Source organism: Podarcis erhardii (genome assembly GCF_964252035.2).
Source record: "Podarcis erhardii genome assembly, chromosome: 4".
Classification (NCBI taxonomy): Eukaryota; Metazoa; Chordata; class Lepidosauria; order Squamata; family Lacertidae; genus Podarcis; species Podarcis erhardii.
The window spans coordinates 52,924,656-52,951,003 of record NC_138508.1 but is presented as its reverse complement, the minus strand read 5'-3'; the positions used below and the strand labels follow the sequence as shown (position 1 = coordinate 52,951,003).

The 26,348-nt window shown below is 39.2% G+C and overlaps 1 protein-coding gene and 1 long non-coding RNA gene across 30 annotated transcripts in view; one reads left to right on the top strand and one right to left on the bottom strand.

The window, feature by feature from the left end:
* Positions 1-26,348, bottom strand: part of LOC309340497 — a 120,227-nt gene that overhangs the window by 67,033 nt on the left and 26,846 nt on the right. The window contains exon 3 of one of the 25 annotated variants that reach the window (XR_014156025.1): positions 4,996-5,063. The exons of the other annotated variants lie outside the window; for them this stretch is intronic. This is a non-coding gene — a long non-coding RNA (uncharacterized lncRNA). The remainder of the gene's footprint in view (positions 1-4,995; positions 5,064-26,348) is intronic. 25 annotated transcript variants of the gene reach the window in all.
* Positions 1-26,348, top strand: part of GRIK1 (glutamate ionotropic receptor kainate type subunit 1) — a 150,311-nt gene that overhangs the window by 112,912 nt on the left and 11,051 nt on the right. For 3 of the 5 annotated variants that reach the window (XM_081859276.1, XM_081859275.1, XM_081859277.1), the window contains exons 9-13: positions 5,526-5,639; positions 6,108-6,311; positions 7,974-8,197; positions 16,551-16,669; positions 22,673-22,890. In XM_081859276.1, coding sequence (XP_081715402.1) covers positions 5,526-5,639; positions 6,108-6,311; positions 7,974-8,197; positions 16,551-16,669; positions 22,673-22,890 — 879 coding nt within the window. Of the gene's footprint in view, positions 1-1,355; positions 1,401-5,525; positions 5,640-6,107; positions 6,312-7,973; positions 8,198-16,550; positions 16,670-22,672; positions 22,891-26,348 lie in introns of all 5 variants that reach the window. The other 2 variants (XM_081859273.1, XM_081859274.1) reach the window with 1 other exon arrangement.

The window sequence follows — 26,348 nt, the reverse complement described above, 5'->3', positions numbered from 1 at the left end:
TAAGAAGAGCTCTATTTCTCTGCATGCAGAAGACAGCATCTGATGCAAGCAAACTATGTCTGATAACACCTACAGTCAGATGACTGTCCTTTACTCACCATAGCCACAAGCAGCTGTACACATGTGCCTTTCTTACACAGAGGGAATTACTCACAGGCAAGTGTATGTTGGCCAAAGGCATTGTCGCAGCAAAGCCACTTCATGTTTATTAATAGAGTAGCACTTGTTAACATTTTCTACCCCATTCTTAATTGCCCATGTCTGTCCACCTGCCTTGCGAACACTGCATTCTTTGAGAACTATGGATATGATATTTCCCCATGGGGGCTCAATTACCTGCATGAAGAGCTTTACAGAGTCCTGCCCCCCACTCCAGTATGTGCACAGAGGTACACACAAGCACGTTATCTATGGCGTTTTAATAACTGAACAGAAGGAAATAGCTGCAATGGTGATAGGCGAGAACACACAAAAATCCCATTTCCCAGAGTGCCCTGACATGTTGGCATGCCTTTCTGCCTGCACTGAGGGGAGGAAGGGATGAAAACAGGGCTCTGTTAAGCCCTATGGAGATTCTTTCACCTGCAGGGGCTATATCTACATAAGCAAAGATCATGTCATATATATTCTGTTCATACTGCTTTCAGTCAGCTTTTGATTTAGACATCACACCCAAGTGAAAAGGTCAGGCACAGTCATATTTTATCAAGACAGCCTTGAGAAGCCTATAAACAATAGAGCTATCTAAACCCTCTATTTGTTACACAAGATGAAACATAAATAGCCTGCCTTTCTTAATAACATGGCTTGAGAAGCCGGTGGGTTTTTTTTTCACTAGAAGAGCAATGTAAAACTACTCCAAACTACTTTACAAAAGCAGCTGCAAAGCTATTAAATCTATGTGTTGTGTGACCCCCATTCAAACTGATCTACTACTGACTAAATTATGGATTAACAAGCCTCTTTATATAATATGGAACTGGTCTGTTTTTGGACGGGGCGGGGGGAGATGCTGGGACTCAGTGTGGGAAATTCACACTGTTATCCACAAGCAAAATATGCCTTAGATTTATTTATTTATTTATTTATTCAGGGGGGCTGTAGAGAGAAGAGATGAGGCACTGAATTCATTCTAACATGAGTAAATTTTCTAATTTAGTTAAATGAAAGGTCAGTACTACCAATTACTAAACACAACAATGTCTCAATCCTACAGTAAGTGGTTCTGTAAGTGTACATGCTATGATAAGATTGAAATGAAAATGCTAAGACTATGTAAAACATACATACAGATTTGCTTTATATTTTGACTGAAGAACTGTTTTGTGTCCCTTTCTGTTCTTTTCTAAATTAAGGCTGCTGGTGAAGCTACTAATAATTTATATAAAGTATGGAAGAAGGTTTGTATATAGACAGATGATGTAAGAAACCTACAGGTTGAGTCTGAAAAAAACTCTTCCTTAGGGTTTTGACAAATGGTCTCCAATTGCAGTTTAGAGACAATAAAAGTCGGTCTTAGAATAAACTATGCTATGTAGTATAGATTTTTGATTAACCACTACATTTTCTCGATCCAGTTGTAGAGTGCTGAAGTCACAGTGAGTTTTGGCCACAATCCGCTGAGGAGTCAGTATTATATGTAACAGCTTTCACTTTAGGGTGCAATCCTGCATTTAGCAATGCTCATTTCAAGACCCTGTGGGATTTATACACGAGTAACAAGGCAGCTGGATTGCAGCCTTAATATTTTGCAGTGATACTGGAAAAATAAAACATCTGGAGGGCCAAGGTTGAGGAAGCCTGTTTTAAGAATTTCTTTACAATAATAGTCTTTTTCTACTGAATAGTGAGATCAGATTATGGGAGTCTGAAATGCTGATTACCTTTCCATTTGTATCTGATGGCAAAATGTACAAAACTAGGACCAAGTTTTAAACACTATCTAGATGTTACGCCCTAGTCCAAAACATATGATATAGAAGTACTTTCAATTTATTTTGAGAAAGCTTACTTCCATGTAAATGCCACAATTAAACCTAGGATAATGGTTATATATCTTGCAACAATAATTTATATCTATCTATCTATCTCTCTATCTATCTAAACTCCAGGCACAGTATTATTAGTTACAGCTTCTCATCAATCTCATTATAACCTAATAAAATGCCTAATTATTAAACATATTTTAATAAGCAGTAAACTAGTCAAAGATTTTTTAAAAACCAATTTTTCTCATCAACTAATGTGTCATGAACTGACATATTGTAACAAATCTATGTGGGCTTTCACCCCCTCTTTTCATTGTTGGTAGTTCAAGTTATTATGCTGAATTAATTTAATCCAAATTCTAATGAATTAAAAAAATGCACTGGACACTATTTGTCATATTTTATGCTTTAAACTTGTCACTAAACTGCAATAAATCTCCTGAATTCACCCTAGTGCTGTGGTACTTTGGTCTCGTTCCTTCAATGCCCTCCTGACCTTTCCCATAACTGTAAGGTTGGCCTACACTCTCAATCCTTTGATGCTAATGTACAGTGTATATATTGTATTCTGTAAGTTTTGTGACTGTATTGTTCCATTTTTAATTATTTTTTGGTATGAATGTGTTACAATTTCCCATTGTCAACAATTCCACACTCAGTGTAAGTACATCAGGAAACCTACAGGACAGTGGTTTGTGATAGCACACACATTTTACATGTATAACCTGTAGTTCAACCTCTGCTATCTTCAGCCACAACCTATCAGGTTGCAGGGCTGGGAAAAAGCTTTGCCCGAGATTTGAGAATTGCTGCAGAGTGATAGACAGCATCGGACAACATGGCTCATTGGTCTGACTTAATACACAGTAGTTCCTTACAGTTATGACTTTATTGCAAAGACTGCAAAGAAAAAAATCTGAATCTATGAATAGTGTATCTTCCCTCACTCCCGGCAAACCTACATTATTATACAAGTATTTCATTTATTTTAGAATCAATACCACTGAATTGATTCCCTCTGAAAGTGAATGAAAAAAAGCTTATAGTGAGAAAATAAAAATATAGCAGTGCTATTCCAAACAAACAGAAGCAAAGAACAGGATTAGATCAGCCCCAGAATACTGAAACAAACAAACAACCCAAAAATGGCCATTATTTTTGAGCACAATGCTTCAAAGAATATAGCTTTAATCATGAAAATTAAAGCAGGAATGAGGTATCAGCAGGCTGAGGCAGTAAAAACCAAAGTAATTTCCTAAGAAAGCTAAGGATAGCCTGCAGGTTTTCACCCACTGAAGGCCTGATTTTTTTATTATTTCATCTATAGTATAGCACTTTCCTATAATGCCTTGCATACCTGAAATATCTATAACAGCTCAAATAACAATTAAGTATTGTACTTATTACCTCAAGTACAATACGTTTCAGAGAGGCAGTTCACACATTCCACTAAACATCACTGAAGAATCAACCCAAAGACGCTGATGGATCTTAAATTCAGAGAGGCCCTAATTTGAAATTATCTTGCCAAAGTCAATAGTGACAACTGACAGATAATGGCGTCTTGCCAATTTCTGATTTCAAAAATACTGCCCATCCACGCTGAATTAAATCTACTGGGTCATGAGAAAAGCATAATAGATCACTGACAGATCATTGGCAGGATGGAAACTGATCTGATGGATCAGGACTGAAATCTGGAAGGAGATTGACAGAATCTGATAGATCACTAGTAGAGCTTGTGTGTTTCTGCTGCTATTTGAGTTGTGTGAGTGTGAAGCATTCATTGGGCTGGATCTGAAGATCTAAACTTTTAGACCCTGATACTAGTCACAGATGCCCCAAATGTGGTTTTACTGGTGAGACCACTAAAATAATGGTCATTGTAGAAGTTCTAATGGTGACCAATGGTATATATAAGATCAGCAAGACACAGATTCAGACAGATAGCATCTTATCTGGCAGTCTTGGTATACAATATTATCAAGTGGTCTTAGAAAGCAATCTGTCCAAATTTCACTGGATGAAGCATCAAGAAATCCAGATATGTATTAAGTATGTACTAATATAAATGCTACCTAGCTGGTGTATTTCACTTTCTTTCATTCTTTCATTCATTCATTTATTTTATTTCTATGCTGCTTTTCCACAAATAACTCATGCTCAAAGCGGCTTACAATAAAGAAATAGGGATGCATTTCAAACAAACGCTACAAAAACAATTTCACAAAAACACAGCAAAACAAAAATAACAACAAAACCACATGTCAATATTATACGTACAGTATAACAAGATTACTTTAAAAACATGCAGCATCTATTAGCAAAAATAACAAGGGTGCTTCACAGTTTCACCTTAGAAGCAGAAAAACCCTCTCCATTCAAGTAAATGCCAGTTGCAGGTATACATTTAATATGTCCATTTTTTTGTAATGCAGATGACAGGTACAGGGGATCAAAGCATCCTTTGAGACTATGTGAGCTATTTGCATTGACAGGGAAGTCTTAGCACCAATGATGTAGATAGTGGAGGAGAAGGATTAAACTTATTCTCTCTGACCTGCAGTCCCATCCCCCCCCAAATCCACAAACATGTGGATTTGTGCAATCAACACATCTGCTTTGGCCCTATTCTTGGTTGTTTCACACTGGTCATTGATAGCTATTTTTCTTCCCCTGCAATTCCATTAAAGCCTAAGGGGGTGAAAAATTGAATTCATGCACAGTTGATTTTACAAGTATGTTATTGTTTGCTTTGCAGTTTACATGCATGCCACTAGATGGGATTTCAAATTCCACTGAAATAAGAAATCTGCCTCCTGAATACATAAGCCTAAAGCACCTAAAAGTCGTCTTGTTACAAAATGCTCTTGGGTTTGGAAAAAAGGCCAAGGCCAGATTTCCCTGCCTCTTTTGTTTTAATTTTCTGAGCTATCACTGATCAGTGGGTCATTTTATTGGTTCTGTCATATACAATAGTCACAAAGTAACTAAAATAAATCTGTACCTTCAGCAGGTTTCAACAGAAGAGAAGGGCCAGTGAATATAGCAGCCTATTTCAGCATATTCTATAAACTGATGGATTAGAAAGGAAATGTTTTCTTACGTTTCCACTTCACCTTTACAAAAACAACAACTATGAACTAGACATTTAGAACAGAAATCTAGGTGTTCCACAATGCAGGCTGGTTTGCTTAAACAAAACTATATATTTTTAATATTTTTATACATAACTAATGTAACACTCTTGTGACTAGGCCATCTCAGCCTGCTTTTTAATGAGCAATGTGTTTCCCTCTACTAACAGTACTCATAATCCATCATTTATTATAGATCCGTTACTTTAAAATGCAGCTGGTCTGCTCCTTTAATATCCTATACAACTTATTTATTGCTCAACTGCTGTAAAGTACAGTATGGCCTAAAAAAAAAATATTCTTGGGCAGAACTGTCAATTGCATTTTTTTATATGAACTATCCTTTCCTTAACACAATTAATGAAGGTTGGCAGCCATTTATCTAATTTGTTCTATGTAGATTGGGCTTTGGAACTCAAACAGTGGCCTTAATATGACTGACAGCAATAAAGACAGATCTACCAATATCACTGATTCGCTGGCGAACCGAACGCTCATAGTCACCACTATTTTGGTAAGTTTTGGCATGCGTTGTTGCTACACTGTGTGTATTATCTTTGGTTAATTCACGTTGCCTTACTAACCACTTACTTAATCACTACACATTTTTGTTCATTCATGAAAGGGGTGGGTGTTTTCAGCCTTAAGAAGCTTTAGCAGGGGAACTTTCCCATCCTACCCTCTCCCTGCACACCCCATAAATCTGCTACAGAAGGTGAGGAGCAGCTAATAATTGCTATAAACAAACAAACAAACAAATGTGAACTTTTCAGGGATCATTGGGAAACATTTTAGTTTCTTCACTAAAAATGTATACTAGACTTTTGGCTCTGCCATAGTTTTATGCTACTGTGCCATTCTTTATATCGTATTTATTATTCTTAAGTAGCCCATGTACAATTTATCAAGCAATTAAGCCTTTCCTGTATTTTATCAATCACAGATATACTTAAGAAGACATGCCTTGTGTCTTTTCATGCAGGAAGATCCGTATGTCATGTACAAGAAATCTGACAAACCCCTTTATGGCAACGACAGATTTGAAGGGTACTGCTTGGATTTGTTGAAGGAGTTATCAAATATTTTAGGCTTCATCTATGAAGTGAAACTAGTGTCTGATGGGAAATATGGAGCCCAGAATGACAAAGGAGAATGGAATGGGATGGTCAAAGAACTCATCGATCACGTAAGATGGAATCAACTTCTTCATGCTTGTCAACCAGCAATAGCTGGATACATATATTTAAACTAGCAGGCCACTCAGCCTTTTTAAAAATAATAATAATAGATAGAATAACCATTTGAGATGCAAGAAGAGCTGTTCAGTAAGAGCTGACAGTAAGAGCTGTTCGACAGTGGAATTTGCTGCCAAGGAGTGTGGTGGAGTCTCCTTCTTTGGAGGTCTTTAAGCAGAGGCTTGACAACCATATGTCAGGAGTGCTCTGATGGTGTTTCCTGCTTGGCAGGGGGTTGGACTCGATGGCCCTTGTGGTCTCTTCCAACTCTATGATTCTATGATTCTAAGAATTATAATGGGAAAGTGTATACTGTATATACATATACTCAGGAAAGAGTATGGTTATCAGTTTCTGTATAAGAACAGTTTTTTCCTACAAGAGCCAAATTTTCTTCACCATGTGGTAAGCAGTTTAGCTGCATGTTATAAGAACTTTGAAGGCTCCGTGTCAACAGCCAAAGAAAGCTGGATAGATCACAAGGAAGTGAAAACTTATGACTACTTTTTCTCCATACATTGATTGGTCCACTGTATCTGTTTATCTTGCCACTTTGGCATAATCCCCAGCAGCTTTCTTTAGCAGCAGGGAGTCTTCAAAGTTCTTAACAAGCAGAGTCAGCCCATTTGTCATGTGGTGAGCACAATGCATAGTCTAGCCCAGGGGTCTGCAACCTGCGGCTCCGGAGCCGCATGTGGCTCTTTTACACCTTTGCCGCGGCTCCGGGGCGGATACTAGCGAGGAGAGGAGGCGCATTGTGTGCCCCGACACTCCCCACTGTGGCGGGCGCTGTACTGGCTGTGACGTCGCATGGGGGCGGTGTGTGCGTTAGTCACACACCGTCCTGATGTCACCTTCCCGCCCGCCCACCCGCTACATTGTAAGGGGCATGTACGCTGGTCACTGCATTGAAAGGGGGCATGTACGCTGGTCACTGTTTTGAAGGGGAGTGAAGAACACACACACACAAAAAAGTAACTTGTTAATTTAACGTTTATTTCTATGAGGAGGAGTAATTCTGAGGGGTCAAACAAAGAAATAATAAAAAAGTGACAAAAAAGTTATGTTTATAATGACGAGTTTTGCGGCTCCCAGGTTTTTTTTCTTCGGAAACGGGTCCAAGTGGTTCTTTTTGTCTTAAAGGTTGCAGACCCCTGGTCTAGCTATTATGATATAGACATGGAGACGTCTAATATGTGCACCATTTCTCTTGGAAGCATGGGTGGGCCCATTGTAGCCACAACCACATGATGCCAAGATTATCTGCAGTGGTACATTTGTATTTCCCACATGAAAGTTTTGCTGTGAAAGTGTCAGTCTGAAAGTCCTATGGAAAAAGGCTGTAACCGCTTTCATGCTTCTTCAAGGCATCACTGCACCACACATTCTGAATTATTACTATGAAATTAACATAGTTTGAATGATGCTGTATTTCCTCCCCATTGAGCTTCAATGAGAAAGTTATTTTTCATTTAAATTTTATCAGTGCTTACAGTTATGAGCAAATGAATCTTATTTGTGTCAGTACCCTTGAGGAAAGTGGAGAAATAAATTGTTATTTTTTATTGTTTTTTTTTTAAATGACAATATTATTTTCCAATTTTTGTCCTCAGAAAGCTGACCTGGCAGTTGCTCCTCTCACCATTACCTACGTAAGAGAGAAAGTCATTGACTTTTCCAAGCCCTTCATGACGCTGGGAATCAGTATTTTGTATCGGAAGCCCAATGGCACAAACCCTGGTGTTTTCTCCTTTCTAAACCCTCTTTCTCCTGATATTTGGATGTATGTCCTCCTAGCTTGCCTTGGAGTCAGTTGTGTGCTCTTTGTCATTGCAAGGTAAGTTGAAAGGTCATGTCTAACACTAAGCCACATTAATAACTCTTTTTCTATACATTGTACACTGACCACATACATTATTCTTGTATCCAAAATAATAATCACATGATATTCTGTGCAATATTCTATACATTATATTGTGAACTCCAGAGCTTTATTATTGTAGAAACAGGAAACAGAAGAATTTGTAGAGCAGATGGGGTTTCTACAGTCAATCGGCATATTAAGAAAGGGTTAAAGGTAAAGGGTAAAGGGACCTCTGACCGTTAGGTCCAGTCGTGGACAACTCTGGGATTGCAGCGCTCATCTCCCTTTACTGGCAGAGGGAGCCGGCGTACAGCTTCTGGGTCATGTGGCCAGCATGACTAAGCCACTTCTGGTGAACCAGAGCAGCACACAGAAATGCCATTTACCTTCCCGCCAGAGTGGTACCTATTTATCTACTTGCACTGCATGCTTTCAAACTGCTAGGTTGGCAGGAGCAGGGACCGAGCAATGGGAGCTCACCCAGTCACGGGGATTCAAACTTCTGGCCTTCTGATCGGCAAGCCCTAGGCTCTGTGGTTTAACCCACAGCACCACCCTGTAACCTAAGGGTTACTATTACCATATTAAGAAAAAAACAATACTATGTTTTTTAATGAACACTTAAAGGCATCGCTGGCTAAAAATAGCCAGAGTTAACAAGAACAAAATGAGAATATGTGGGGACGGGATGGGGACGACGACAGGGGGGTGTACCTTTCTACTCCATACTAAACTGCAAAATGTCCCTTTGGTGCAAATATTTCCGTAATGTGGTAATGTTGTCAACACACTACTATATTAGCAGTTCTTGGCATCCCTCTATGCAGTGTGTATGAAGGTTGTGGGCTACCCAGACAACAAGACCCCCATCTCGGTCTCACTGATGTTAGCACTATGCATCAGATTACTTATGATGGTGCAGTTGAGAATAGAAGGGCTTCACACTGTCTCTTGACTTGACTATGGCCAGGATACGCAACATGTCACATGCACTTGGGGCGGGGCTGGCAACTAGATATACAGCTGGAGTTACTTTGTACTATAGTCTTTCTCTGCAAGGCATTTAACCAGCGCTTTCCAAATTATAACTGAGGGAAACATGAGATGCTTTGGATTTTTTATTAGATATTTTCAGTGGTCTTCCCTCCCACTTCCTGATTCAACTCTCTGTGTCTTCTACAAAGCCTTCTTCGGCCTGGATAATGTGATGAAGTTTGTACAACCTACCTTCCCTGATTTTGAACAATTTCCTTCCCTCCCCCACACACATCCCAGGCCTTTCTTGGGGTGGAGGGTTGTCCCCTGACGATCAGAAAAGAGACTTTATGGTTGTGCAGGGGTCCCTACCTGCAGCACAGCCCAAGATCAATAATGAATGGACACCATCGGGCCCGTGCAGAGCTTGTCTGAGGCCCAGGGCAGGAATCTTGTTCTTGGCATGACAGCATAACTTCAGCAGACTGAACAGGACTCCCTGACTAGCTTAGTCCTCCAAGGCCCAGGGCAAGTGTACCTGGCTGCTGCCTGTCCCCCTCCATGAGCCTGCACATAACTAAACAATGTCTTGCTGAGGCACACTGTCACAAGCAGAGTGTTGGTTTGCTTCGAAGACCACTTGCAATACATTTGCAGCAATTTCAGGTGCCACCTGAACTGTTTGTGCTCTTTAGAACATTTCCCAGACTCTTCCACAGTATGTGGGGATTCTGTAGCTGGCATACTGATGCAGAGAAGTTCTTTACAAAGTAAAAAGTTTGGAAACTCCTAGGTTACATCATAGTACTGTGAATAAATCAATTTGGTTCAACCAAAGTGATTTTCAAAGTAGATCTGCTATCAAACTGTACTTTTTAGGGTTGTTTCATACTTTAAAATGAACAGTTAGAGCAAAATATCCAAAAACTATATTCATCTTAGTTGTACGTGTGTCAGAGAGAAAAGCAGAGAGTGAAATTAATGGTCTGGTTTTCCATGCAAATCCTAAACAAGGCTGTTGCAAGTGCAGCCACTGTTTACAGTCATAAACTCTGGCAAACTCTGCTCACTGTACCATGAATAATATATTTGACTCTGCATGGACCATGAGCTCATACATGAATAATAACAATCTGACCATCGTTGACAGATTTCTTTTGTCTTCTGTGTAATGAGCCAAGACTGAAACTAGCTCTATTCTCTAAGAAAAAGATGGGTGAAAATAAGTAACCTGCAACTTCCTCTCTTAGTAAGGGCTTGATTCAGCAATGTCAACACAAGATGCTCTGAATGAATGCCAATCTCCAAACGTTGACATATCCACTTAGTTGTAATAATAATAATAATAATAAATTTTATTTATATCCCGCCCTCCCCAGCCGAAGCCGGGCTCAGGGCGGCTAACAACAATCAACAATCAAACAATCAGATATTCACACATTCTAAAAATATTTCATTATAAAAATCAATTAAAATCAAATTAATGGCAACTAATTAAGCAAGATTCTAAGCAGGTTGCCAGAGGAGGGAGTCAGGCTGCGCCCTGACCAAAGGCCTGGTGGAACAACTCTGTCTTGCAGGCCCTGCGGAAGGATGTCAGGTCCCGCAGGGCCCTAGTCTCTTGTGACAGAGCGTTCCACCAGATAGATATGATATGAGCTAGATATGAGCATTTTTTGTTATTATTACCAGCTTTCTCTTTTAGCAAAGTGTTTGTGTCCTCAACGGTTATCTGAGAAGCAGATACTTAGCAGTATTTTCCTAGCATGGAGATGAAATGATAGGAAAAGCTTCTGCCAGGCATGAGCTCTTTAGGATGCAGAAGTTCTAACAGAAAAGAAAGGTAGAATCTCTAGTGCTTCCTTCCCTTTCATATCAGGACAAAATGTTTAGGTGCTTCTCCAGTTATTTGGAGAAACTTTAAAGATAAATGTTAAATGCTTTTAAAATTTTAGAATTTTCAATGGACAAGACAACAGGTCAGAGGGCCATGAATTGATAACTAGAATCAAAAAACACCACACAGGGATCTCTGCAAGCTATTTCTTTTTTTGTCATTTTTAAAATCAGTTTTCCAATATACCCCAAATAATAGCCAAATTATAACAATAACAATTAATTCCCTAAGACAACAGCTACATAATTAATGATTTCCATTCAGGATTTTATAATATATAAATTTATAAAGCTTCAAGTGAGGAACTCAAACTATTATCTTTATTCTGCCCATAATGGTGGCATAGGAGGGTTTTTGCAAGGCAAAGTGCTTTTGCACTCAGCGTCTTCCTACCTCCCACATTCCATGCCAGACCAAAAGCCAGGTACCAAAACAAATTGCAAGTGAAGCCCATTTCCCCCTCCCCCGTCCCTGCAGGGAATTTCCAAGGATGATTTACCCTCGGTCATCCTTTTCGCTTGTCAATGATCCCCCGCTGTCATAGGGGCTGCCTTCATTAAGGCAGGCAGGACTGGAAGCCCTCCGCAAACTTATTTCTGAGAATAATTAATTTTCTTCATTTAAAATTATATTTTCTTCTATTTTCAATATACTTCATTTTTATAATATGCTCACAGACGCGCGCACATGCACAAAAACACCTTTGAGAAGTTGTACTTGCTATTTATCAGATTTCTTCTCAGCACATCACCACAAGGTCTCCAGGTGGATTACAGCAATGCCAAAACACAATATTACAATCAGCTAAAACAATTTGCAATCAAAAGAACCTAAAAACATCTTTTTCAGGTGTCAAAGGCTAGGGCTACGAGATATGTATTCAGCAAATAACTAAAGCTATATGAAGAAAGTGCCAGAGCAGCTTGATGGGGAGGTAATTCCACACATTAGGGGCTGCGCAGAGTTTTCCCTTTTGCAGACTGCCATCACCCTGACCTTCTGAGGGTGATGGAGCTTCGAACAGATCTCCCATCACTGATCTTAACACCCAAGAGGGTCTGTATGGAAGGCTGTCTTTCAAATACTAGCTAGCTATACATATATGAACTGCTTTTTGAAAAACATCTCAATTACCCCTTTGCATGTGGCCTCACCAACCTCTCCAGTAGTGAACAACGGGCAGTGGGGTTGAACCACTCACCTGAACTCTCTCTGGCTGAGTCGCTGCAGAACACCAGGGGGAGAGGAAGAGAAGGGAGGCAGGCAGGCAGGCATGGTCAGCATGGTGCAAACACACCAGCGAAGCCATTCCAGTGCTCTGGCCTGTGCATTTGCTCTAGGCCAACCTTACTGCTGCCTCCACCTCTTTGGGTCAGTATGCAGCAGCAACTCAACTGGAAGGAGGTAAATGAGCAGCACAGCCCCACTATGTTCTCTGCTACTGCCCTATATAGAGAAATGGAATCCATAGAAGTGTTTTCAGAACTCTGAGCTATGATTTTAGACAAAAATAACTTTGGGCTATATTATACTATGATTATCAGCACATGCTCACTTTGGGAGAAAGGATGGCTAAGGAGCTAAGATAACAGAACTCATAAAAAAATGCCAGAACTTTCTACTTATACTTCCAAATTGTTTTTTATCTTCCAAAGCTATGATTCTTTTTGCCATTCATTGGTGATATCTGTTGTCATAGATTTTCTTGATCTTTTGTGTTCCAGATGTGAACTACTTTCCACATGAAATGCCTAAGCTATTACAGCAGTGCAATATAAATGGAAAAGCCATTTGTTTCTAATAATACAAAGCTTTTAGAAGCAAATTATATTGGGATTTTTCTGTGTGCCTTTCTCAGTCCAAGAAATGTGCCACTTTGGGTGACTGTATTTCTTGAAGTTTTCATTATGTTAAAGAAATCATTTTAACATAATATATTTGGAGTGCAGTTCAGTAATTCTAACTTGTTGTCCATTTTAAGAAGCCAGTATCTGAGCAACACAGTCACACTTTACTTGCATTTTTGCAAACATCGCTATATTGCTTATGCAACCCTAGCACAAATGCTTTGCTTTTTAATACTGAATGCGGTATTAATAGGACATAAATGCACATATGTGGAGTGATAATTGGTTCTCTTCCTAGGGAGCCTATTGGTTGTGCCAGAATTGGAAAATTTTAGACATCATGCCTGCACTTTTTATAGAATGGGGCATCTAGTGGTAGATTCAATTCTGCAAGAGGGTCTTGAAGTCTAAAGAAAGGAGGGGAGGTTATGTGATGTCCTGCAGCCTTGTGGGTGGTTTAACATATTGTTAATGCTGCTAAAGGATGTTATGTATGCATACTATTATGCCTAGCCGCAGCCACTGACTTCCGCCAAATTAGAATTTAATCCAATTTGATGTATTTCTTTCACAGCAGCCTCCTGCACAATATGTTAAGAGCCTGAGGCTTGCACTGAGGTGAACAGAGGAAGGTGAATTGGATTAGGTTTCAAATGCCAGTTGCTCTCAATATTTAAAGGGCATTTATGTCTTTTATTTATTTTTACATTTATCATAACTATATAACAGTGATTTCCTCACATCTTAAAAACAGCTAATACTACCTCAGATTGATGACTTTTAAAAAGGAAAAAAAAGCTAGAAGCAGTGATAGTGACCAAGGATGCAACAAAATATACTGTACTTTTTGCTGGACACATCAGTCTGAAACAATTTTGTTGAATGTTTTCTTATGGTTGATGGAACATGCATTCAGTAAATCTAACTGAATCAATGTCAGTTCCAAATCGAGGTGAACTTGACCTGCAACCAAGATCCAGCCAATGAGGTTTACCCAATGTCAGTTCTGTAGGTCTGCCTTCTGCTTCCTGTAGGACAGCCCTGCAGTTGACAGGAAATGCAATAGAGCATGCCACATAACATAATTTGCCTTGAATCCCAACTTGGAAGAAAGACAGAATAATAATAATATTAATAATAATTGGAGTGCATCTTTATCTACAAGGTCTGAAGGAAGTTGCTTCTACTCAGCATTATGGGTTATATTTCATGATAGTCCTACTCAGAGAAGACCCACGGAAGTTAATTGACATGACTAACTTAAGTTCATCAATTTCAATGGATCTGCTTTGAGTAGGAGTTAGTTGAATACAACCCTGCGGTTGTTGTTTTTTTAAGAATTTTTTTAAAAAAGAATTTTTAAAGAAGAAACCAGCTTCCTGTACTCAGTGGAAGTCCTTCATGGCTGTAATTCAGCATACAGATTTACTTCTATTTGACGGACAAGTTTTAGGTCCATCCATCCATCTTTTGTTCCACAGATTCCAGACAGAGCACATAAACTGCTTTTCTACAAGGGAGCAAATCATACTAAGGTTATCTAGAGGGTTAGACAATAGTGTGGGCGGAAGGTGACACAGATTATAGACCAATTTAGACCGGGTTTTAGAATTCAGTTGGAATTAACTATTTCCCCAGCTCCTTCCCCCAGTGCATGTTGTCTGCCATAATCGTTTGGTCTTGAGAGACCTCCATACTGTGCTAGTATTGTCCATTGCTGTCATTTTGAGTATAATAAGCATGCAGTGGGGGAGCCAACAATAAGTAGGCAATGGATAGCAAGGGACAGCAGGTAGGTCAGCTCATTTAAAACTGTCATATGAGCAGGTGTAACTCTTGCCTTGAGGGCAGATAGAGCTCTGATGCTCAATTAGACTCAATGCTGCTATTCTTGTGCTTTAAATACAAGAACTTGGGTTTTTTAATGGGACTTTATATAATGCATGTATTTTTTTTCTTGAAGCTATATTCTGCATCTTGTGTTACAGTTTTTTTTAATTATCTATTGTACCAATAATGATGATGTTATTTAACTAACAGCATCCTAAACTAAAGACTGTTTCAATTAGTGCCTTCATTATTATCAGTGTTCATTGCTTCAAGCCTAGCACAGCACTCTAGTTGCAAGAGTGCATAAATTCAAAGCTTAATTATATTGTTAAAACAGCAATTAAAATGTACTGGCATGACATTGTCAATTAAAGCCATATTCATAAACATCACAATAAAAGTATGCCCTACAGCTGTGATAATCAGCAACAGGCAGGATTCTGTGGCTAGGACAGTCTTAAAATAATTTTGTGAAGTATAGATCACAAAAGAATACAGTGTCCATTTTCTGCAAGAACTGAGGGTATCCATTTGCAAAAGGGTAATTTATAATTTCTTCCATTGACCCCTATAATACTTGAGCACAAGAACTCCTTCACAATATCAACCAACTTTTATTAGCCATTTCATTTCTAGAAACACGTGTCATAGATCAGCAAGTAGAAACAGATTTTTTAATATATTTTTTTGCGTAGGAATGCAAAACATAGATACAGTGGTACCTTGGGGTACATATGCTTCAGGTTACAGACTCTGCTAACCCAGAAATATTACATTGGGTTAAGAACTTTGCTTCAGGATGAGAACAGAAATTGCGCAGCAGTGGCGCAGCAGCAGTGGGAGGTCCCATTAGCTAAAGTGGTGCTTCAGGTTATGAACAGTTTCAGGTTAAGAACGGACCTCCGGAACGAATTAAGTACGTAACCAGAGGTACCACTGTACAAGAGTTAGGAAGAGCCTTGCATCTGGCACCGCTGGGATATATGTGTGAAGCTCCTGCATAATGAGAAGATGAGAAGAGTACCTGTAAACACGAAAGGGGTGTGTGTGGTGGGCCATGTCCAATTATGAATCCACGCCATGTACTCAAGTGTTCGGAAATATTTCACCCCTTCACAATGTATGTATGTGGTCAGCATAATCATGGTATTCACAACTGCAGTATGAAGCGTGAATTGACCCTAATTTGTGGCGCCACAAATATACACATCTGAATAGTTAACTGGATGGAAATGATCCGAACATTTATGTGGATCAATTCCTTTTCCAGAAATCAAGCTGTTCACTTACTTGGGATCAAGTCCCACTGAACTCATTGAGGCTTACTTCTGGGTAGGCATGCATGCGGTTGCACTGCCTGCCTGGAGAAAGCTGAGAGCAAACGAGTGCATTTGGCAAGAACACATCTGAGGCAACAGTCTTCTCTGCATCACAAAGAGTCTTCAAAACTATAGTTCAAGGGTCACCTGGAAAGCATGTGTTTGGAAGCAGTTTTCCTTCTCTTTGAAGAGTGTGCTGGGCTTATTCGAATCAAAGTACAATTATAGTTAAGGCATGTGACTGACTCTGGTGCTCTAAAACCTGCCTGCTGCATTGCCAAGCTGCCTTGGAACTTCTATGCTGTGGCTGTACATTTATGAATATGGCCTTAATTTTCTTCTCTTTTGTTTTCCTCATTAATCTTTGCATTTTGTGCATTGTTCAGCAGGTTTGCTGGTGCTGTCTGTATTTTTTTTTTAATCTGATGTTTACAAACTGTTTCTGTTAACTACCACAGGTTTACACCCTATGAGTGGTATAACCCCCACCCGTGCAACCCTGACTCAGATGTGGTGGAAAACAATTTTACTTTACTTAATAGTTTCTGGTTTGGAGTTGGAGCTCTCATGCAGCAAGGTACACCGGTTACACCTCATTACTGCACACATCCCACAGTCTGCTCAAGAGCTTCTGTGCTGGTAAACTCCACCATTTGTAGCTCTAGCATATACTGTAAAACCTGATCTAGTCAAAAGACATGCAACAACATTGTATATATTAAGAATTAAAAAGGGGGTCCGGGGAAGAAGTTAAAACTTTTTAAATCCAAAGTAAATCTACTGAAGGAAAGCATGCAATAAAATCCAAAGTTTGTTTTTTATATCACATGGTTGTACTTTGATAGGCAAAATCTAAGGATCAAGATGGCTTTGGTGTTGTTTTCACTGAAAGTAGTAATCTATATGAATCAAACTACAGAAGAAAATAATTTTCAATTAGACTTCATGCCATTATAAAACACTGATAAGGCAAGATGGTTTGTTTTTTTTAAGGGCCACAATACATTTTGTGGGAATCATTATTTCATGAGCATTTGTCAAACTTCTATTGCTTAAAAATCCCCAAACTTAATTAATCACTTTTCTGCAGGTCTTTATGGTTTTGCCTCTTGTAAATGCATCCAGCCTTTGACACCCACAACGTCCTAACAGCTGTTGATTCTGGAAACTGCACAGAGATGCTCATTTTACAATGAAAGGAAATGAGGTGCAATAGACGTGAAGAATCAGCGGTGCATATACTAACCATGTGTGTATATGATGTGTTCATTCTGAGGCTCCCATTAATAAGCTTTTGCCTCTATGTGAGGTGCGTGTTCAGAATATATGTTTAATCATTGTGAACCCCCTCAAAAAACCACACACTGAGAAAATCCTGAGAATAGAAAATATTCTAATAAAGGCATGTAAGTGAAAACACCCTAGACCCACTCAAAGAACAATTAATATGAGGAATAACAAATTGGGGTTGAGTAGAAATCAAACATCACAATTTCATAAGCCTGATTTTCTAACACCAGTGGGAATTTGGCCATTGATTCTGTTCCCTGTAGTATATTAGGCATTTATTGGGCTAAGTGGGAAGGTGAGCAGATGTCAAGCACAGATACTCATAGAATGGATTCTATCCAAGATGAATTGAAAAATCAGCTTCTTGTCCCAGTTTGTCAGTAAAACACAGACTAAGGTTTTACAGTATTGGACAGGTCTATAGTTGTGAATGCTTTGTGTGTGCAAGTGCCCAAATACGTTGTGTTCTGAATGGCCTGCCATTTTTGGAGTTTACCATCATCCACAGCAAACTGTGGGATGCCGTGCCTACTAGTTACCACTACCTTGGGTACATGACAGTCAGCCCCAACCAGACTCTGCTTGTCTTTGAAGAAGCTTTAAAAGCAAAAAACCAAAATTGTAAGTTGAAGCAAATGTTTCCATGTACAAACTTGTGGTACGTGTGGACTGTAAGTGCACCATCATTAACATGTAGAGTCTGAACAAGAGATGAATGGTTGCTAACCTCTGCATCTATTGTTATGCTCTTTCTTGTTAACAGAAGCTGCTTGTTGTGCTTGATTGGAAGCCACTGGTTTATTACATTTTAAAATGTGATGATCAGACTTTCTCTTTTCTACAGAGCGTGAGCAAAGTCTGGATCAGGATTGGCTGTCATGTCTGCCATAAAAAGGCACTAGAGAGTCTTCAGCAAGTATTGTCTGACTCTGGTTCTTAATAATAGCATTATTTTCTCACACCTCTTATTTAAGTTCTCTATACAAATACAGCATATTTTCTTTAAAAGGTTATCAAAATACTTGGCAAATTAATTGACGATGTTTAGAAAGCTACACAGGTCATGGCTCCCACCTTACTAGCCTATTTAATGACAGCGAAATTCCTCTGAAATGAGTACAGCGTGCTGCTCTGAAGAGCAATATCTTATGAATGAAATAAGGCTAAGGCTGCAGTCCTATGTCCATTTATCTCCCTAAACTCAATGACACTCTTCCTTTAGACACATATAGTATTTTAGTGTCATAAAATACTAGCCTGTGCTTGGTAACAAAATCGCAATAATAATAGCAATAGTAATAATAATCAAAGAATTTTTTAAAAACTCCATAGGGCTTACGCAAGAAAAAAACCAACCCATGAATGTGATCAGGCTGTTAAGCATATTCTGAATCTTAGGTCTCCTGAAGAAAACCTTCTGATCCAGCAATTTTCTGTATGTGCCACAACTCTGATGCACATATAGAACTCTTAATTCACATGTGTTTTAGCTCATGCACTTCACTGGGATGAATGGGGCAACAAGAAAGCTCTACACTTACAGGTCTGCTCCCCTCAAAAAGATTACTAGGGGAAATTGCACATAGAAGAGCTTCATGTGTGCATCAGAGCTTGCATGAGGATCTGGACAGAGGCAAAAGACAGCAATGATTTCTCTTGAATATCTTGTAAAAAGATCTGTATGCTACCCAAGTAGGTCTAAAGGTGTTCATTCTTTAGCTGTGCTGAATCAGCAATCAAAATTTGTAATTCATCATGGTCCTGTGAGCCAATTGCTTGCCTTCAGCTTCTTACTTGCTTAAGGCAGTCGCTGATGGTGTCCACTGACACTTTACAAGCTCAGCAATTTTCAACGTAACCAAATCTAAAAGAGGTAAAATGCAGACTTTCTGTTTTCACTCAAGCAACTGAGTTTCTTTATGATAGAAAATCAGAGGAGAGAAAGAGAAATTAGAATTAGCTAGAGGCTGAAACCTTTCAAAACTTCTCAGTGTTTTATTGTGGATCACCTATCTAGGAAACCAATTTCTAGATTATTCTTCCAAGTTGCAATGGTTTCTGAAATGTAGGTAGCCATTATTACCATCTATATTCATTAAAATGAGGCATTACATCAGTGTCTACATAATTTATCTTCCTTTGCTGAGCTTTTAGTAAATAATGTTTTCATGAAGAACTGAATCAGCACTCTTTGCAGCTGCCTCTTGCGCTGGTTTAGATCAGCTGCAGATCAAATCTAAGGGCATCACCCCTGGAAGAGTTGGTGTGTGTAAAAATAAATTGTATTGTTGGAGTGCCAGGAAAAGAATTATAGTGGAGATAAAGATACTGGTTTTAAAAATAGCATTTCTGAGATTAGTAGGAAGCTTTGGCTGCAATCCTACATCTACTCACTGGAAGGTAAGCCATGTTAAATTCAGGAAGGACTTGCTTCTGAGTAACGAGGAGTACAATCCCATTAAACAGACACTATCCAGCTCTTACTGTAGACAGCTAGTGACCCTGGGCTGAGATGATCATTCATATCCAAAACAAAACAAACAAATCCATTTAGTTCAGTGGTACTCGGCTGAGTATTGCACTTTAGCTGCATATCTGCACTGGGTGCACACATGGAAAATGGCCTCTATGTGCAGATCTTTGCTGGATCAGGCTGTTAATTTTTAAGCAGCTCTGCATGTGCCATAAATATGCAGATCCCAATCCAAAACCCAAGCAATATGTCAGATTACCAATCTCATTTACAAAGAAACGTGTGTTTGGCAAGTATTCCCCATAAAATGGAAGTTATCGTTCCATGTATGAACATAGAATACAACACAAAATGAAAGAATAGAATCAGAGGCACCCACTTAACTCTAAGTAATTGGAGCAAATTCCCATCAATTATGCTCAAAATGCCTACATCAACATGCTTGGAGCCTTGACTCATTCTTAGCACAGACATATTGATATAAAGAGAAGTTTTATTTTTCAGCTATCATTTGGAAAATGATGGTCCTTTTTCAGCCATACAGTTTATAAACTAATAAATCTGCCAAGGCCATCAATCTTTTTTTATTCATCTCACATAATTGTCTTAGAAGGCACAGCACTACAGTGCCAAGAAATGTTTGCTGAACAAATTGTATCAAGTGTTTAGTATCCAGCTCAAAATTTGACCACATGCTGATGTATGCTTTAGCCCAATAAGCATTTAAGCATGTACTTTGACTCAACTGTAAATTCAGTAGGAGCAGAGACTTGCAGTTGAAGAGAAGATACACAAATGTGATTTCCCAGCTGAAACTAAACAGATGAGCATACAGACCCTGCCCGGTTCCTTGTTCTCTCCCTTGTTGCTACATCCCCCTCCTATACCTGGTGGAAATTAGCAAAGCTCTCTACTGGCTGGTTCCCAAAATGGGGAGCCACACTAGATGTGATGTTACCTGTGTTGATGAACTTGGTGTGCTCAATTTCTATTATGCAAATACAGGGTCAACCCAAACATGAGGAGGAATGAGACAACTGTTTTGGGCTGTGGTCATAGGAACGCAGTGAACTCTCCCAATCCCAAGTGCCCCCAACTCATCTCATTATTGGCCAGTGGTCCTGCTGCTGCTGCTGCCAACACCGCTAGAGGCCTGTCTGCCCCCCTAGCAAGATAAGGGTCTCAGCCACCCACTCCACGGTGGGGGAAAGCATTGTAAAAACATTAAGTAACTTAAAAACATCTTTTGAAAAGTTTCTAAGTTTAAACAGCCTCTCTCCTGGCCACTTTTGACCCTTCCACATAGCGAGGCACTGAGCCAGGGGGCAGGAGGAAAGGGGGGGGGCAGATAAACCTCCCTCTAGTGATGCTGCTGCTAATGCATTATTGGGAGAAGAACGCAGGGGGGAGAAGACATGTGGGAAGCGCAGGAAGAAGAGCACCATTGCTGTTGCTGCAAAGAGGAGGATGGAAGGGTGAAAAGAGGTGGCGTGGCAGCAATATTTCTGCCTGCCTCAGGTGGCACAATCCCTTGTTCCAGCCCTGTATAATAGCTGCTACAAGGAAGCCTGAGCCCATCTTGCACCCATGAGTTTAACAATGTGCGCGAGTATTAACTTCATGTCTATGTTTTGCCCAGAAGCTGAAGGGCACTTTGTTAATTTTCCCTGGATAAAGCAGGAATAGGAAGGGGAAGCAAGCAAGTACGGGACAGGGAAAGGGAATGTGCAGGAGAGGGCCGAGCAAACATCTTGAATCAGTATTTGATTTGCTAATATGCTTGTCTGTCAGCTCAGACTCGAAGAGTAGACTGACTTCATGGTGCTTCAAGAAAACTTTTAATAATATTTCTGTCTTCCGTGCATTGAAAGGCTATACAGGGCAAACAGGGCAGATTCTGACATAACATTTTGACCTGGCAGTGATGTTGAAGTGATCCTGTGAGAATTTGTTAATTCTGAAGGGCTTAGATGTCAGCAGGCTCTCTAAAAATGGTTATATATATTTAATGGGATCACTTCATAAAGTCATCCAATAAGCACCAAATATTAAGTTGGAACCATTTTTACTGGGGCAGGGATGGGGAAATGGGTTCAAATTAATGCAATAAACATACAGATAGAACTAAATCTTTAATGTGGGGGAAGAATTTTACTTTCAGCAATGAAATAACATGAAAATTATCCATTTACTGTCCTAAGCTTGCTGCATCTTGTGTTGCTTCACCGCAGTTATCCATTATGGCTTAGGATTCTCACTTTTAACTGTCCCTAAGAGCTTAACTGTATATTTAAAAGATACCGTAATTTATGTGTTTTCCCCCCTTTTCCCTCTTACCCATTTAAGCTCTGTAGCTGTTACTAAAGTAAGCCTATTCCTCCATGTGATTTTGTGGTACCAAGCCATTACTGAGGTGGAAGGAAAATAATTCATGTTAATATAAGTTCCCTGTTCCTAACCACATTTATTACAGTAATGTCAATGAAACTTACATCTGAGTAAGTGTGTTCAGCATCACAGCCCAATTATGTTACTGGGAACAGCAATTTAGATATATTATTAATGACAAAGAATTTTGGGGGTGAATTTGGAATTCAGACCCAAGGACATTCATGTGTTTATCATTTAGCATTCATACTTCTTTTTCAAAGTATGTTTCCTTGTTTAGTGTTAAGTCTGTATGTCTGTGATTATTACATCAAATCATTGTAGTCTGTTGTTCATACATTTAGCATGTTCCTAAACGTAAGTCTGTAGAACTAGTTTGACATTTATTTCAGCCTATTGTAATACAAATGTTTTGATGGTGTTATATAGGATCTGAGCTCATGCCAAAAGCTCTTTCCACCAGAATAGTTGGAGGAATATGGTGGTTTTTCACCTTGATCATAATCTCATCCTACACTGCTAATTTGGCCGCCTTCTTGACTGTTGAGAGAATGGAATCCCCCATTGATTCTGCAGATGATCTGGCAAAGCAAACTAAGATAGAATATGGAGCTGTTAGAGATGGCTCAACTATGACCTTCTTCAAGGTAAGGTGGTGTTTGCATTATCAGGTGACAATTTTTCTTGAACTAGATAGTAAATGTGAATGGAGAAATCAAATGAACCTGAGATATTCATGTCGGAATAGCTGCGGGAAACTGTGTGTGACCTGCACTGTTCCATTGCCTAACTCAAAGATCTTTGCTCAAAGCCATACTGCTCAGTCTGCAAAGGAACCCTCCATTGCACAAGCAGCCCAAAATGGATTGGAGCCACCAGTAAGCCCTTCAGAACTCCAGCTCAGCATTTGGGAAACAGCCAAAACTTACTGCAGTAAAAGACAAATTGGGGGAAATGTGGCCAGTCTATAGAATCCCAAGTGATATATCACCAGTCGCCTTTGCTTTGTGTTACTGGCAGAATTACACACAATATCAAATTGGCACTTATGTTGGGCTAATTTGGACCCACTCTGGCAGTTATCTATCTGAACTAGTTGGAAAGATGTACCACAGCTAAGGAAATATAAAAAACAAAATTACATAATTATATAATTTCAAAACTATGTTATATAGATATAAACCAAATATATTTTACACTCTCTTGTCCCTGGAGTATCAATGGTGATGAGGCAATAGTAGCAGCCCTTCCCACATTTCCTGGGAGGGGGCTTCTGAGAGGAGATCTGCCATAATTTTATAGTACCTGGGACACACGCCCAGGGACCATTGGTTTGCACCTTTAACTCATAAAATAAACCACGTCTTCAATTCTAACACATTTTATTCTGGAATAATCACATTAAATTTAATTTAGTTCACAGGGGCAGCTCTTGGTTTATTAGTTTCATACTCTGAGCCTGATTATGCCAACAAGCTATGAATATGGCAGAGCTTTATAAACAGCAGTTGGTAATCTCAGGGAGGAAACACCTGAGCAGATGCAGGTAATTATAGTTATCCACATCCCCACTGTGGGATCTAAGCATGAGGCACAGAGGCAAAGCTAACCTTTAAGAAGCTATCGCTGTAAAGACGCTGTGACAGATTGACAAAGCTATGGGAATTTGGAAAGGAATGTGCTCCTGCTATCTCTGCTGTTTTCTGCGAACAGATTTCTATGGTAGCCATCATGACTTTATAAATGGCTGCTTTCAGTTACTGACCACACATTTACAAGTTCATGGTGAAACTGTGGGGTTGGGGTTCTCAACATTTATATTCCCGACTCTTCTAAAAACTAGCAATATCTAAGTGTATTAACACAGCTGCAAAAGTACAGTTAATGTCAAACTTCCTTGATACCCTGGTTCATAAATAAAGCCTTCCTTGCTGCTTGGAAATGACATTAATAAACTAACTGCATTAGTATTTACTACTTTCTATTGTTATTCTGTTTGTGTTCTCCATAAAAGCATCAAAATAAATAGAATTAAAGAATAGTTGTATTTTTAAACCATTTCCCCATTTTTTCCTTATGATAACTATGTACATTTCTCCTTTAACATTTATAAACATGTTTTTGCTAAGATGGCTCTGGAGGCTACAGCCGAAATGTTTTTTTAATACTGTGCACACTTATAAATCATGCAACACAGAGAAGCTGAAATGCCACTATACAAGAAAGGTATTGCCCCTCAGAAGCCCATACCAGGAAAGAATGGTAGCAAAGCTTTCAGGGCATGACAAATATTGGAAGTGCCCTGAGATGGTGTCAGGCTTGGGCTGGCAGGCAATGAGGAGAGGGAGGAAGAGGGGGAGGCTGAAGTGCTGGAGCCAAGACTGGAGGAAAGAAATCCTCACCCTTCCTCAGATCCAACACCTCTGGATATAGAGGCAGGAATCCCAGTTCTCTCCTAGGAGAGGAGAGCCTCATGGAAGCTGCAGAGGACACCCAACAGATGCTAGGATTAGATGAACAGGAGTCAGAAGAGTGCAGCCTTGTCATTTAAGAGCTTGTCATGTCTCACAGGTGAGAACCGATTCACCCAGCCAGATACAATGTGGACTGTGATGCATGCAAAAAGCCTGTACATTTATGTGGCAGCATAATGCCAACACAAACAACCAGGCCACTAAGGGAGAAAGGCAAAACACTTTCAATGTCAGTCAGTCAAATTTGTTAAAAACCACTGGTCATAACAAAACATGCAATTGATTTAAAGTTAATTTCCAGAAATTGCCATGTGCCTGATGGCCACACGAATCACTTCTAAGTCGTGCTTCAGTGCTAGTGATGCTTTAAGTCATTCTCTCTCCCTCTCTGCCCTTGTTTGCTTCTAAACACAGAATCATAATTCCTTTTTGTTACTGAATTGTTGTGAGGTAGATTTTATTGGTTTTACTGAACTGTAGCACTGTCTTAATTTTGTATATTATTTTATATGTCACCTAGAGAAATATTTTAATTAGGTGATTAATCAATGGAATTAATTAATAAATTACTTATTTCACAATACTGGCACACTGAAACCAGTTTTGCTAATTAATTACAGATTTGTGTTGCCAGAATGTGTGTGTCTTTCCAGATTGCAGTTATGTGGAAATTTATGTTGCCCTACAGTAAAATATGGGTTATACAAGTGTTTGCGATGGTATTCAATGCGTACAAAATAACCTTGACATTTAAGTCAAAAACAATGTTTTGTTTAAAATAGCATACTAGAAGAGACATAGTAAAAGTTCAAATACTGAAAAGTCTAAGGTTAAGTTTCTGCTTAAAGATAAGGTAACATCTCACTGCCTTGGGGCCATCCCAGAAGATTATATTTACAGAGACATCTTGTCTCGCAAAGTATTGGCTACACCCATCCATGAATATAAAGACTCTGTAATGGGATTCAACTCTTGTTTGGTGAAGGCAATAGGGACTTTATTCACAAGCTGTTTCCTTAAAGATTTATGGGAAAGGATCCTTTTAACATGACAGAAATGTACTGGTTTCTATGCAAGACTAGAAATATAAACATCACCATGTAAGATCCTGGTACCATCCAAAGTGATATTCATATTCTGTATGCAAATCTCAACTTCTTAAGTATTTTTTTAAAAAAAACCTCAGGTGTTTTCCAGCGAATAGAGATGTATAATTGATTTGAATAGCAGATATCACTAGCAAAAGATCATATCCCAGTCAGTGATGGAAGAAGGCGGCTGGGAATATAATGTTCTTTAGGGATAAAAGAAAACACAGTTGTGTTTTGGGCTCTATAAATTAAAAAACTGAACCTGTATTTTGAATATTCAGTAATTAAACAGTTCACCTGCAATTTTATAATGGAGACCAGGGGCCTTGGTTATCCTGAGCACTCATTTAAGTTCCTGTATTCTTTTTTATTAGTTTGCCTTTATATTTTTGTTTGAAGCTGACAAACTGTCTTTATCAGACTGGACTATTTTTAAGAACAATACAGTACATTCTATCACAGCTGAGCAATAGCACAGCTCTTTTCCTATAGAACACCTGGCAGTAATTGTTCTGTACTGTCCATCGGTTTTCCATTGTA